At 38.8% G+C, this 13,753-nt stretch overlaps 1 protein-coding gene across 1 annotated transcript in view; it reads right to left on the reverse strand.

Annotated features, from left to right (window-relative positions):
• Nucleotides 1-13,753, reverse strand: part of LOC306764475 (netrin receptor UNC5C-like) — a gene marked incomplete at both ends in the record, with an annotated part of 199,831 nt that overhangs the window by 67,905 nt on the left and 118,173 nt on the right. The window contains one exon of the mRNA XM_079251649.1: nt 3,645-3,748. Within this exon, the coding sequence (XP_079107775.1) occupies nt 3,645-3,748 (104 nt within the window). The remainder of the gene's footprint in view (nt 1-3,644; nt 3,749-13,753) is intronic.

Below are 13,753 nucleotides of genomic sequence, written 5' to 3' on the forward strand. Positions count from 1 at the left end.
TGTGCGTGTGCGCTCGAGTTTGTGTGGACACATGGAGGGCCTGTCACCACACACTGATGTGTTTATTTCACTGCAGCTGGGGTAATCACTCATGCACAAAGACAGACGCAGACAGGCTCACACACACAAATCCATAACTCCACCTGCCATGTGCAGTCCACTGACTCTGCACGGCCTTTGGGGTCACTCCCACTCTTTAAAGTTTAAAGATATATGTATTCTTGCTGTCACTCTGCTGCCTATGTGTCCTAATGGCCCTTGCAACATTTGTTGGAAAAATATACAGTTAGGTCGACTGTGGCTCACTTCCAAATTTCACTCAGCTGCTTGCTTGCAGCAGTCTCATAGTCTGTGGACCAATCCTGATATCCTGGCCCAGAGGAAAGATCAAATAAATCAAACTGGGAGAGTTTTTCATTAAAAATAAACATTGTGCTGCACCTGTTTCAAGTCCTCTGAATGTACAGACTGTGTCCGTGAAGACTTTTTCTGTTGAACTGCTGAACCCTCTTTGCAGAATCCAATAGCTCTCTATCAGCTTTTAAAGGCTTTATATCACAGTCTAAAGAGATTTAGATGCGTCTCAAGGATTTCACAATACCTCAAATTGTGTCTCACAGGAGTTTCGGATTGAAAGAGAGAGAGATAGAGGAAAAAAAGAGACATGCAGAGGATACTTACAGTTTGCGAGAACAGTACTGTCAGTGAAGAGTGAAAAGGAAGTAATGGTGTGTAGGTGTAAAGACATTTTCTTTGCAACGTGGAATTAGTTTGACCCTGACCTCGCAAGGCTAGCAGCCGAGCCACAGTTAAAATGATCATTGGCTAATCTGTTTTTTTAGTGTCATGCTATGGTGAATTTGACAGCAACTGCACATGTATTGATGGTATGTGTGTGTGCACTTATGCTGGTGAGTTTGTAATATGATCTTTATAAGTACAGATGTAAATTTTAAGTGTGTTTGTTTAGGGAGTCGAGACTTTGGTGTGACATGTTGACAGCCATGTGCCAGCTGGACATTACGATATGGCTATCACATATCAGGGCAACAACCCCATCACATTGACAACTTTACAGCAGTCATCAAGTGGTCGACACGGAAACTGCGGTCACTAATCTTGGGACATTTTTAGAGAGGTCACAGGACAACAACAACAACAGCCGCCAATCAAATGGAGGAATAAGACAGAGGTAGAGAGAGTTAGAAACTCAGAGGAGATGAAAATGGGGAAAATATGTCAGTTACAACCTGAGGTCATTTTCTGGTTCTAAGTCTAGATCCCTCAAAAGAGTCTTTGCAGAAAAGTGGGACTGACCAATCAAAATGTCCTATGTCCCATTCTGATAGGAGAAAAAGCAATAGAAAAGGTACCAAACTGCGCATGGATAAATAGCTCTAAGTGTCCATGTATGTCTGTGTGTCTGCGTGTGAGTCAGGAATATGTCTTTCTGCATACAGTATCTGTGCTGGGTTCAAACAGGTGTCAACAGTAAAATGACATGCAGATACGGCAGGAGTACTTATGAGTCATTAGCGTTAAACCGGGTTTCTAAAATGAAGCAGTCTGAGTTGAGAGGTTGAATGTGGGTGGGTGACACTAACGGAGGCACAGAGAGAAAATGAGCTGATGTTTGCATGGGAATGTGTCACTGTTAAACTGACCTCAAAAATTCTACAAATGTACTTGCTTGATTTTCCTCAAAAGAAGAATGAGAGATCTCACATGCAGAGGCAAAAGCTCATCTCTCTGTATCTTTCTCTTTCTGACACACCTTCATCTCTGCTATTCGCCTACACTCTCCTCACTCTGTATGCTTATTATCTGCCTGAGTGCCCCTCCTCACTTCCTTCAGTTTCTCTCGTCTCTCTCTCAGGGGAGCTGTGTACTTAGGTGCAATTGAAAACGACTATCAAACCCTAAGGAATGAAACCCGACTCCTTATACAGAAGTGCAGTCCTCTCAAAGTGCTGCGCTACTCCTCCCTTGTGACCACCCAAATGAAATGATGTATTTTCATACATTCAGGTGGGAATGCAGCCAGGAAACCAGGAAAGTAAAGAACAATATGATTTGGAAATGTCTTCCCTGTAGTTAACACCCTTGGAGAGTGGAAGTGACAAGGGTGGGCCTTTCACAACAGATACTGACTCTATGACACATTTAATCAGTCTATAACACGTTAACGTAAAAATCTACTTCAAACATCACATATTGTCTCACACTCAGATGGTTTTTGTGAGCATATTTTGCACACTTGAATTCATAAGCCCTACATTAAATCGACACTTGTGGATTGCATGGGTGTCACGGGGGTCTGACCTTCCAGTCAGACACTGTACTTAACATTCTGAATTTTGTTCCAATTGTGAACTGAATGTTAAAATTCAGGGTGTAGATGTGATGTAATGTACAAAAAACAAAAAAACAAAAACAAAAAAGAAAAAAACAAAACAAAAAAAAAAAAAACAAACAAAAAAAAAAAAAAAAAAAAAAATATATATATATATATATATATATATATATATATGAGGAGACTCTTACGGCTGGGGTGGAGGGATTAACAGTTTTTAATATTTGCATGAAGGGGGTCCTCAAGAACAATAGGTTGGGAACCACTGGTATACAGGATAGTTTGTACTGGGAAACTTGAGTAGTGTGGTATGTTTGTCTTAGAGTCACATCAGCACCGGGCTTTTCTTCATATAAATCATGTTCAGATTGGCTCTCTGCGAACATTTGAGTCAAAGTTTAATGTTTGTCACTGGATCATTGTAGTAACATGGTCATGCGCTTGTCAGTTAAACAGGATTTTGGTTGTCGCTCCCTGTGTTAATACAACTTATGCATTACTGCATGGCGTGAAACAATGCGTCACATTTCTGAAAACAGGTCAAATAGGTCTTTTTAAATAGGATAAATGGATGATCATGTAATGCTGATGTTTATTTTGTTGATCCATTGAACATTCCGCTTGCATGCATTAAAGTTGCATAATCTAATTTTGTTGCTGTGATTATGTCATTATGCTAAGTGCCCCGAGATCAAGTTTGATGTGAACTGGCTTCACATAAATAAACTGGATTATAGTGATTAGGTCCAGTTCATCTGTTAATTAAGTCACCTATTCATGAAATGGGGATTTAGGATTACGAGGGGTGGAAAAGGTGCACTTTCATTTCTGCATGTTTTGCTTTGTTTGTTCTCCTTGTTTCTAATATAAGAGTTGTCAGTTTGCCGTTGGCATAACCCTGTAAAAACAATCAAACACTATTTAATGGTGTGTCGAGAGAACGTAGAACATTTTTAGTCAGCACATCTTTCAACCACTGACAACAGACTGATGGAGAGCATTACCTGATCATGCAAGTCTGGCCTCCCATCTCCTACTAAACGTTCCATGCAATTATTTATTTTCAAGTGCCAGTAAAGTAATAACTACTTGTCTTTCTACTTACTTTTATAAATTCTAAATATTTCTACCAGATGATTTTTGGTTTTATAACTTTTCATTTCTTTTGTCCTCATTCTGATATCCTTTCTCTTCAATAACCTCCTTGTTCTGCTTCGCTTTCCGTCTCTGCTTATCTCACATCTTAGTTTGCATTCGGCTCAGGTGGAGGTTAACGATACGCTGCACATACCTCAGCAGCTGGTATGCCCTCCGGGGGGCGACACTGTAGCAGAACCTCCTGCTCCAGTGACACTTCCTTCCCCAGGGGTTCCTGTTCAAATGACTTCTTCAGGTCTGCAGAGAGACACAAGAAAGTTTATAATGAGAAACAGTAGATTGTGATGATAGAGAGAGACTGTAGAAGTAAAAACTTTGTGAAGTAAAAGCTTTTGGGTGTAGCTCCCACTCCAGAGCTGTGTTGTAGCTCTTGTAATTTGTTAAATGGCACACGCTCATAATCAGTCAGTAAGCCCTGGAAACTTGGACGTGGTACTATGTCAGTGTAAACCAGGGTCATTTTCTCATCGCCAAGGAAACAGTGACATAGTAATTATAGAATTGGGGGTGTTTTAAGTCAGCCATGCATATATGCTAACTTCTCACACTCCTCAGATCACAAGGAAAAACTCTAAGATACAGTTAGTGTACCTGCAAACCAACCTACGGACAAGATTTTGCCATGCTTTCATTCTACATAGATTTGCCAGAGTTCAAGGATCTTAAGCTGGCCAAAGACTATAAATGATTCACATTAATGGTTCACATGCTGTGATATATGACAGCATTACAAAGCAGCATGGAATGCACAGCCTTTTCTCCCACTGAGCATTTCAGAAAGAGCTCAACCGTCTTCTGTCACACAAGAAGACTTATTCAGTACAGTCAGTGGCACATTAAGCTCAGAACATGATACAAAAAGACCAAGAGGAGGTAAAAGAGGCAGCTTTTTAAGGACTGAAAACATCAAAAGCCACAAATATGAATGAATGAGATGAAAAGAAAGTTGTTGATGTAAGTTTTCCTTACGTCGCTCGATGAAACCTTTATCGTCATGGGCGCTTTGCTAGTTTAGGACTTTAACAGGGAAACGTTCTTATTCAAGCTGTCTTGTTGTGTCTGCCATTTTTTAAATTGATTTTGAGTATTGTTGAAAGTTGGACAGCATAATCCAGCCTCTTTCTGCTCAACCTTTTAGCCTACTCCCTTACAGTATGCTTTGATCACATATCCTGGCTCTGGGAGCTGCAGCTTGCCACATGTAGAAATAATTAGTAAGCCACAGAAGAAGCTAGTAAAGCAAACTGTAAGTTGACACATGCAGTGATGTTGCAGAGCTTAGCCGCCATCTGTATTTATGGTGTTGACTTGATCCTGTGACTGATACCTGCATATGAATATGTGGCAAGGCTGGAAAGCACAATATATATTATTGGAGTCAGTTGGGGTTTAAGGCTTCATTGTGCAACGCTTCCAATGTTTAAATTGAGAGAAGCGTAAGAAATAGTGGAAGTTGGGGGGGGTATCTATGTGAATTATGCATTGGTGTGTTAAAGGGCAACAATGTGTGTTTGTGCCCCATTAAAAAAGCGTATCTGTAACTTGATGACTTCGAGTGTCACAAATATAACAAACTTCAACATGTAGAGGTTTTGAATTGTACTGAATATGGCTATAGAGGGAATGATGTGTGTTTACTCTAGCGGTATGTAGAAATTTGTACCGCATTGTATATGAACTGTGAATTTCAAAAAGGTGACTCTCAGCTATGGAAGACAGATGTTCTGTCCTTTGCCCTTTAGTTTGAGCACAGCACAGAAAACTTTCATGGCTCAGAGAGGGATGCATTTGTAACCTTGTGTCACTTTACTGTCCAGGTTCCCCGGTGAACTTAATTACTTCATCTGTCCGCTTTAGTACACCATTAATGGAAACACACAAACATGCGCTTGACAGAAGATTTCCAGAGCCACTGAGTTTCTGTCAGGAAATTTCATCTGGAAAATCACTGTGCTTGGCCTTAAAGTTCTAACTGTGGCAGAGTAATGGAGAGGCAGTTGTATGGTGGGAGGGGGAGAAAGGAAAGGTGAAAACTCAAAGGCAAGAAGCCGAGATAGTGCAGCTAGAACAAAAAAAAACACTTATCTTACAAAACTAAAATGGGATTCATCATTATTCGGTGCCATTCACACAGCAATTCCCAACCCACCACCACTGCAGCCCCCCACCCATCCATCTGTCCTCTGGGTTCCTGGTACTCTCCACAGTTAGAACTAAAGAAACATTTAAATGATAAGTGAAACTGCCTTAAAAGATTAGAAAAGAGGTCAAATTACCTTCTGCTCAAGTTCTTCTCTATATCAAACCATTCAACAGGATTTTGTGTCAGTTAAGTTGGCCTCGTGTAATCTCCACATTTCTGCCTCAATTCTCTAAAAAACACTCCTATCAAACCTCCTGACTATCAGCTCATCTTTCACTAACGTACATCTCTTTTATCAAGACTTTAATCAGACTCCAAGCAAGGAAAGGATGATGTAATATGTGTTTCATGTTTAAAAAAAAAAAAAAACCTTCTGAATTGTGAAACCCCAAAAGTAAAAATATGGAAATCACAAATCTCTCTCCAGCTTCGGATCACCTTTTCACTCCTTTTCAAATTCGGTACATTCATGAAGTACTTTTATTTATTCATTTTTTAAGCAAAGCAGTTGCATCACCACTCAGCCTCAACTGGCTTAAACATCAAAGGCACTTCAGTGCATTGAACAGTAAGTGAACATGTTGATGTTGAATTCTGACTCAGGTGTTCTCCACAATGTAGTTATTTACAGTATATTAAAGTAAATCATACAATATTAAGATCATTTCAATGAGCACTTTCTTAACAATGCACATAATAATCAAACTGTGTTTTTTGTTGTTGATGATTGTTTTGTTTCTCTACAAATGTCTGATAATAAATCATCTGATCTCCACTCGGACTGACGGGACGGTTTACAACCACAGCATTGATCAATCTGGCCACTTCACGCGTCACTGTTGCTGCAAAGGTTAACATGATTCCTGCAGGAGTAACTTCACATAGCTGGCTAGCAGAGCATGTTCTCCACATACGGAGGCTGAAATCCTGACCTGTGGTCATATGCCGCACGTCATTACAGTCCTATTAATAGAGGCAAGTGCAAATAAAAAATGTTGGATAAATAAGTAAACAGCCAAGGTTCCAATAGAGACTTTTGTTCAAGTACACTGATGTCTGCTGATCAGGTTTATTAGGCCCATTCAAATACCGATTTCTTCTTTCTGATTTTTCTTTTCAGTTATTATTGGAAATTGTTTAAATAGCTAAAAATGCTTTCTTCCTACAGTGAACAAACACAGTGATAAAAGATTCCTCTGTGAGTCCTGCTCTCTGTGGACACGCTGAAAACAGAATCATACACAAGAGGGGGGAGTGTTGTTGGCTTTTCCCTGCAGAGACATCATTGCCAGCTTATCAACTTTGTTGGCAGATTAAGGATTTTATTAAAACACCTTTAGAAACTTTCCCTTTTAAAAAAAAAAAAAAAAAAAAAGTCCCTTGTGCAAAATGCAATGACTGAGATTTGTTTGAACTTCAGATGCTTTCTGTGAACACTCATCCTGTTGCCTCAGACATCCTCTCTGAGTGATCACGTTACATGTAAATACATCCAGAATCACACTTTTTTTAAAAACTTATTTTTAGCAGCATGAACCATAAATATGGTTTCTCATGTGAGAAATATATAAACTAAAAAGTTTACAAATGTGGGAACGTTGTACAACTCCAGCCTGAAAGTGTATGTGTGAATAAAACACTGTTGGTAATCATGTCAGAGCTGTGATGACACATCATTAACAGACTGCTTGTATATATATTTGTGTGTGTAGCCATACTGATTGAGTTATGTAAAGACAGAGTTTTTGGAAACTGAATGATAACTTCAGAATGCATGTAATCCCTCAGGGGGGGGAGGCAGCCTGAACAAAGCAGGATGGTTCATTATGGAAGTAATCACCCAAAGCTTTAGCCCTAAATCCACCACATGGCTACCCACTCGTACACGGACAGCTACCGAAGGACAAAGACAGAATGTCATAGAACATGAGACAGAACACACTGAGGAAAATTAACACAGGAGATTTAAAAAGAAAAAAAATCATGTATGACATATGGAAACACCAGCAGTAGAACAGATATACAGATTTTTACAAGGACGACGTATCAACAAATCTGCCAAAACTACTGTAGCCACAGAGAGAGAATGAGGACATGACAGAGGGATGAAGCACACTTCACTCATACCAGGCAATTCCAGGAACAATTTCCTGGTCTTAATCAGTATGGGAGATGGAGAACCGAGAAGTTGGCTGTGAGTTGATTTCCATAAAGATTGAGAATGAAATTAAAGGAGATTAAAGCAAACTGCTCGGGGATGAACACACACAAGTACATACACACAGTCACGAACTGTTGTAAGATAGGAGGCTATGGGGACGAAATGTTGCTATTTTCAAGCAAGAATGCATCTCTTTTCCTGCGAGTTTGCGTTAAAGACAAAGGAGTACAATATTGTGTTCATAGCAGCGGGAGACCGTGTGTTCATGTGAGCTGAAGGAGTGTGTTTTTGTATGCACTTCAGGGAAATATGTACAAAGGACAGGCAGGAGATTGTGCTAATTCACTGACCCTTTACTCCCAGACGGCAAATAACAACTTCTGCTTCATAAATATAACAAAAACCCCTGATAAATTCTCAAAACATCCCTCAGAATGACAACAGTATTGAGAAGCATAGACCTTGTCAAGAGTTCTTCAGTGTGAACTCTCTTTTATTTACGATAAAGCAGTGTCAGCATCTATGCAAAAATGGCTTCCTCTAGCGAAAAACCCACTTTGCCTCCCTCTCCATCTCTCTATGTCGCTTTCTGTCTTCTTCCTTTTCCACCTAAAACGTCTTCTTCCATCACTCATCTGAAACTGTTATTATGTTTGTGGTTAGTTTGTTGCCTTGGGCTTCTCTACATAAGCACATTTCAGAGCAATTATCCAAAATGGGTGTCTCTGGCTGCATGCTGCCCATGCCAAATCATAACAGTTTCCCCTGATGCAGCTGCTCAAGCAATAAAAAGCAATGTGAGATGCTTGGGAATGGAAGAGGCAAGTACTCTCCTTTAGTTTCAGAGAGGATAATTTGGACATCCAATTTCTGAATGACGAGCATGGAATGGAAAAAAAACAACAACAACAAACAAGAAACCTGTGGGTTCAGAAAACACAGGATATATTTGAGATAAGAGAATTACAAAACGGAATGGTCATTTAAATACATTTATTAGAAACACTGAACATTATTAGTTGAAAATAATGTTAACGTTCTGGTTGCTGAAACTCAATATTCAAGGCAAGGCAGGTTTATTAGCATAGCACAATTATTTGTACAAGACAATTCCAAGTAAATGAAACACTAAAACCACTGCATCATGGTGCAGAGGAAGTGCTTCAAAGTACATTAAAAGACAGAAAAGATTTTTAAAAGCACAGACTGTAACATTCCTCTCTCTAATATGTTGTCCCATTCTTTTCTTATGTAATTTGGGTTTTCTATGTCATGGTGTAAGTGTCATCATTAGCCAACTGGTGAAAGGTCTGGACTGCTGGTGTTCCAGCGCAGAAATATAAAAAAGAAATTCCAACTTTGGATCTTCTGACCAAAGAACAGTTTCCTGCTTTGTCTCGGTCCATTTCATTTGAGTCAAACTGGTCAAAAGAACAAAGTGGAGTTTCTGGACCATGTTTACATATAACGTCTTATTTTCATGACAGAGCTTTGGCTCACATTTTTTCTTGGAACAGTAAATTATATTAAATGGCAAATGATTAAATGATTTCATGAATGTTTCAAAGTTCATGCACTGATGTCTATGAAAGTCAGACATCAGTTACTAATTTTCAGCAGAAGATTCAGTGAACTGAAGTTGTAATATTTAAAATCTTTAAATTACTATTTTATTATTATCAATTTGTTTCCCTTCTTTTTATAGAAAAGTTTAAGGACTTCAGTAAGACAGAGAAATTGTTGTTGTTGTTATTATTATTATTATTATTATTATTATTATTATTATTATTATTATTATTATTATTATTATTATAACAAAAATGTTTGTGTTTGTATTTTGGGGGTTCCTCCCTCTGATATCATAATGTTTGTAAGTATCTGTGCTTTTGATCTTGGTGATTTTATTATTAACTTAGTAAGCGGCAGGTTATTAAATTAATGCAATTTAAAGCCAGCAAAACTGAGCCTGCAATGTCAGTTTTTGTCCATTTTTATTTTATTCTTCTTCATTCTGGCGAGGCCACAGTGGGGAAAACTTTGATTTTCACATATTACCAGTTGTATTTTTACTCTCAGTATGATGTCATGCATGCAGAGATGTTTCATTAGCCTTCGTTCAGCAGCCTTATTTGATAACAGCACAATATATCTATACCATTTTCAAATACATCTGTTTAAGAACATAAGCAGTAACATTTGTGCTGAGTAGGTTTTGAGCACATCTTTACAAGCCAATGAACTATAACTCTAGTAAAGTAGCATAATCTCCTTTCATCCTCACATCTTTCAATACGTAGAGGTGTTGTAACAGCATATGGTCAGGTACTTCATCAAATTTTTCACACTCAGAAGTCCATAAAATAATGTCAATAGCGCTCTAAACCATCGAAAATGGAAGCTATGAAAGTGCTGTGTGACTTTATGCATTCCGCCTTTTTCAGTCTACACAGGGAGTTATTTTCCTCTGGCTTTCGAGAGTCTCTTTCCACTTTACCACTCCTTTTCCTGGACTCTCCACTCTGTCATTTCAAAACTTCACAACCTGTGATCAGCTCAACACAAGGTCTTTCAATCTGAAGTTATGTTTTCAACAAGTAAACAACTTAATTTGCTGCCATGGAGCCACAACTCTGAAGTACAACACTTTGCAAAAAATGACTCATTAGGATGAAAAATTGTCTTGAAGGCATGCTTTGCCATCACAAGAGGCTTCTGTAAATAACATTCATTAGATTTATTTTAGAGCTAACCTGTGTGAAATGTTTACTGAGTTACTCAGTGGAAACAACTTGTGGTTTTATGATATAACAGCTGCAGACTTGTTTTTAAAAAGTGGGTATTTCGAGGATGAAATAAAGTATGTGGCTTATAATTTACTTCAATCAGTCAATCAATCATCCTCATCTGGAATAATTGTGTTTTGGCCTTGGTAATGACTTCTGAGTCACTGGCTTAAGTTACACATGCTGGCTAGATCTACTTATGTACTTGAAAACTAATAAAAAGCCTTTTTCATTTAAACCTTTGGGTTATGAATTGCATGTGCTTCTAATGAAGCTTTTTTGTGGCACTTTCTGTTTTTCTGAGAGTGAGGCCTTTATCTCAGTCTTTATTTCCCACACTTAGACTTTAAAAAGTGACTGAGTGAGTTCTGTGAGAGTAAATCAACAGTGTGGCTTACCACTTTCACGCATAAGAGTACCCTGAAGCAGCCCTTGACATCTGGGAAAAAGCTCAGCAGCTCACAGCAGTGGTGAAACACCATAACCACACTTCCACACACATATGCACACTCCATGGATTCCGACTGTATAAATGTTTATTCGGTCTTTGTGACCATCATGAAGTCATCCTTGATGCAAAAGACCAAGACCCTGTTGATGACATCAAGAGTGCAAAAAGCGGAGAGATTTTCCTGCTGACAGCCTTTGTGAAATTTGCTTCAGAGCAGATGCAGGAGGATATATGGCAGGAATAAATAAAACTTTCTTCAATAAGCATGACTGAAACTGCAACTGTAAGCACGCCATATTATGCAGGAAAAGGTTAAATGCCAGTGGGACTGTTGTTGTGGTTGTTGTTGAGCAAGTTTCTTATTGGCGAAGTTGGCTACCTAGCTAGAGTTGCTGCTAGCCTGCAAGTCATTATTTAGCACTGAAAGTTTCCTTCCAGCCAAGGACTGAAGAGATTCTGACATAAAAACTGGCATGAAAAAAAAAAGGAAAAAAAAAAAAAAAAATGTTGAGACTTATTTTTCTTGGTACATTTCAGCCATCACTGAAGGAATCATCATAAGCAAAACAGCTTAAACTCCCTGCTTGATCCAGTTAAAACAAGTAGCCGTCTGTGTTGCCGTGGCCCTGAGTGTCTGGACTCCTGATTGCTATGCACACACATGTCTCAGTGGAAAGCGGCAGAACAAATTGCCATCATTTAAAATGTGTGTGTTTGTGTCTAGATGTTTGTGCATGAAGCTGTGCAGGTCTGTAAGCATAGGTGTGTGACCTTGACATATTGCTAATCCATTGAAAGAGAAAGACTTGACCTGATAGCCGCTGGGCCATAGAGGATGACTGACAATGCGTGCACATTTGTGTGTATGTGTCCATGATTTGCTCACTAGTGTGTATGTGCATTTGATATTGCATGACTGAAAGATTGTATGAAAGTGACTGTGTTCATCTCATCTGCTTTATAAAATTGAACTATGCAGTCAGTATAACCCACGATATATGCTGTCTGCTCCACATGTCCAATAAGGTGGTACATCTTAGATTCTGTCTGACCCTTTTTCCAGATACAACACAACCATCTCCCACTGTATCAAGTTCATCAATTCCATCGCTGTTGAGACATTCTGAAGGTGTTTAATAATTAGAAAGAGATAGCAGCTAAAATAAAGTGGATAAATGCAGCGAGCACGTGAGGTGTGCACTGTTATAAAGTGAGAAAACGAAGAGAGAAGGTAACAATGAGCAGGGAGGAGAATGCAGCGGAGAAATGCTGAATTGCCATAGCATGATGCACGGGTGCACTTCAACAGACACTTTGCTCAGCAAGCTCCAGCTGCCAGGAAGCATTTTAATCACAACAGCAGATCCAAATAGGAGCAGAAAGCAGGGTAGGTCAGGAGGTTGGGTCGATTTGAAGTAAAAGGTTATCGTAAGAGAGGGCTGAGTGTAATCAGATCTGGTTAAAGGAAAAATCACTGTTATAATAGAAAAAGAGAAAGTGAAGGACGACGGGACAGAGCAAGTCAGAAGGGAAACACAGAGTATTTGGAAAAAGAAAAGAAGAATGAAAGCAATCTGCAGAGAAATGGAAGCATGGCGAAAAGTGAAACAGAAGCATGATTTATAGAACTGTTTTATTTCTTGATCTCTGTCGAGCCTTTAAGCCTTCCAAGAAGTATCCTGCATCACCTTCCCTCTGCCATTGCCCCAGCAATGATATATTCTTGCAGAGAAGCTGATTCTGGAAAAATAGCATTCTCGATGGCTTCTGTAGAGACCATTCTTCATTTGAAATTAGACATAAGATGTAGCTTTTAGTGCACAACATTGAATGCCATAAAAAAAAGAAAACTAACTAGTTCTTCAATATTAATCCATTGAAGCTGGGGTAGGTAATCTTGCACGGAGACATCTCTGGGTGAAGTAGTTCCTCATCCTGACAGTAGTCTATACATTTTGTAATCATGAACAATAAGAAATTTAGTTTATTGTAAATCTGTAAAAACTCTGACCAATCAAAACGTTTGGGCCGAATTGAAGTTGTTCATTTCTTATATTTTTTTAAGCTTCTTCATGGCTGAGAAAATGCAGGAAGGATTCCCCAACCCAGCTCAGTTTATTTGCCTCCACCCGCTAAACAGCCGAGAAAGAGAAAATCGTCGGTGGAAAAAACTGTGAACTAGAAAAGCACTCGGAGTGCGCAAACCTCCGTCACAGGATTTTAAAAAATCCCTGGATCCAGATGGTGATCCAGATCATCCTCAAAATTAAACCTGTTCTTCCTTTTCATATTTCCAACAACTACTGAAAATTGAATTAAAATCCGTCCATAACTTTTTGAGTTATCTTGAACACAAACAGATAAACACTGGTAAAAACATAACCTCCTTGGTGAAGGGAAGAAAAAAGCCTTGGATCACACAAGGAGTAAAACCAGAGGGGGAGGAGCCAAGACAGGGTGCTACTTTCACATCTTGCTAGCTCCCCAACATTACCTAGCTTTACCAAGCAGTGGCATGACAGACTGCAAACTTTTGTAGTCTCCTGTAGATATTTACAAGCAATTAGGGCTGCAACTTTTCATCAAATTGATTGATTTAATCGATTACAAAAAAATGATTGATTAAAATTTTCATATTCAACATTTTGTTTAACAAGAAAAGATGAATTATAATAAAAACGTTCGGTCTAGTGCATTACTTTAT

Source organism: Telmatherina bonti, assembly GCF_933228915.1.
Source record: "Telmatherina bonti genome assembly, chromosome: 13".
Taxonomy (NCBI): domain Eukaryota; kingdom Metazoa; phylum Chordata; class Actinopteri; order Atheriniformes; family Telmatherinidae; genus Telmatherina; species Telmatherina bonti.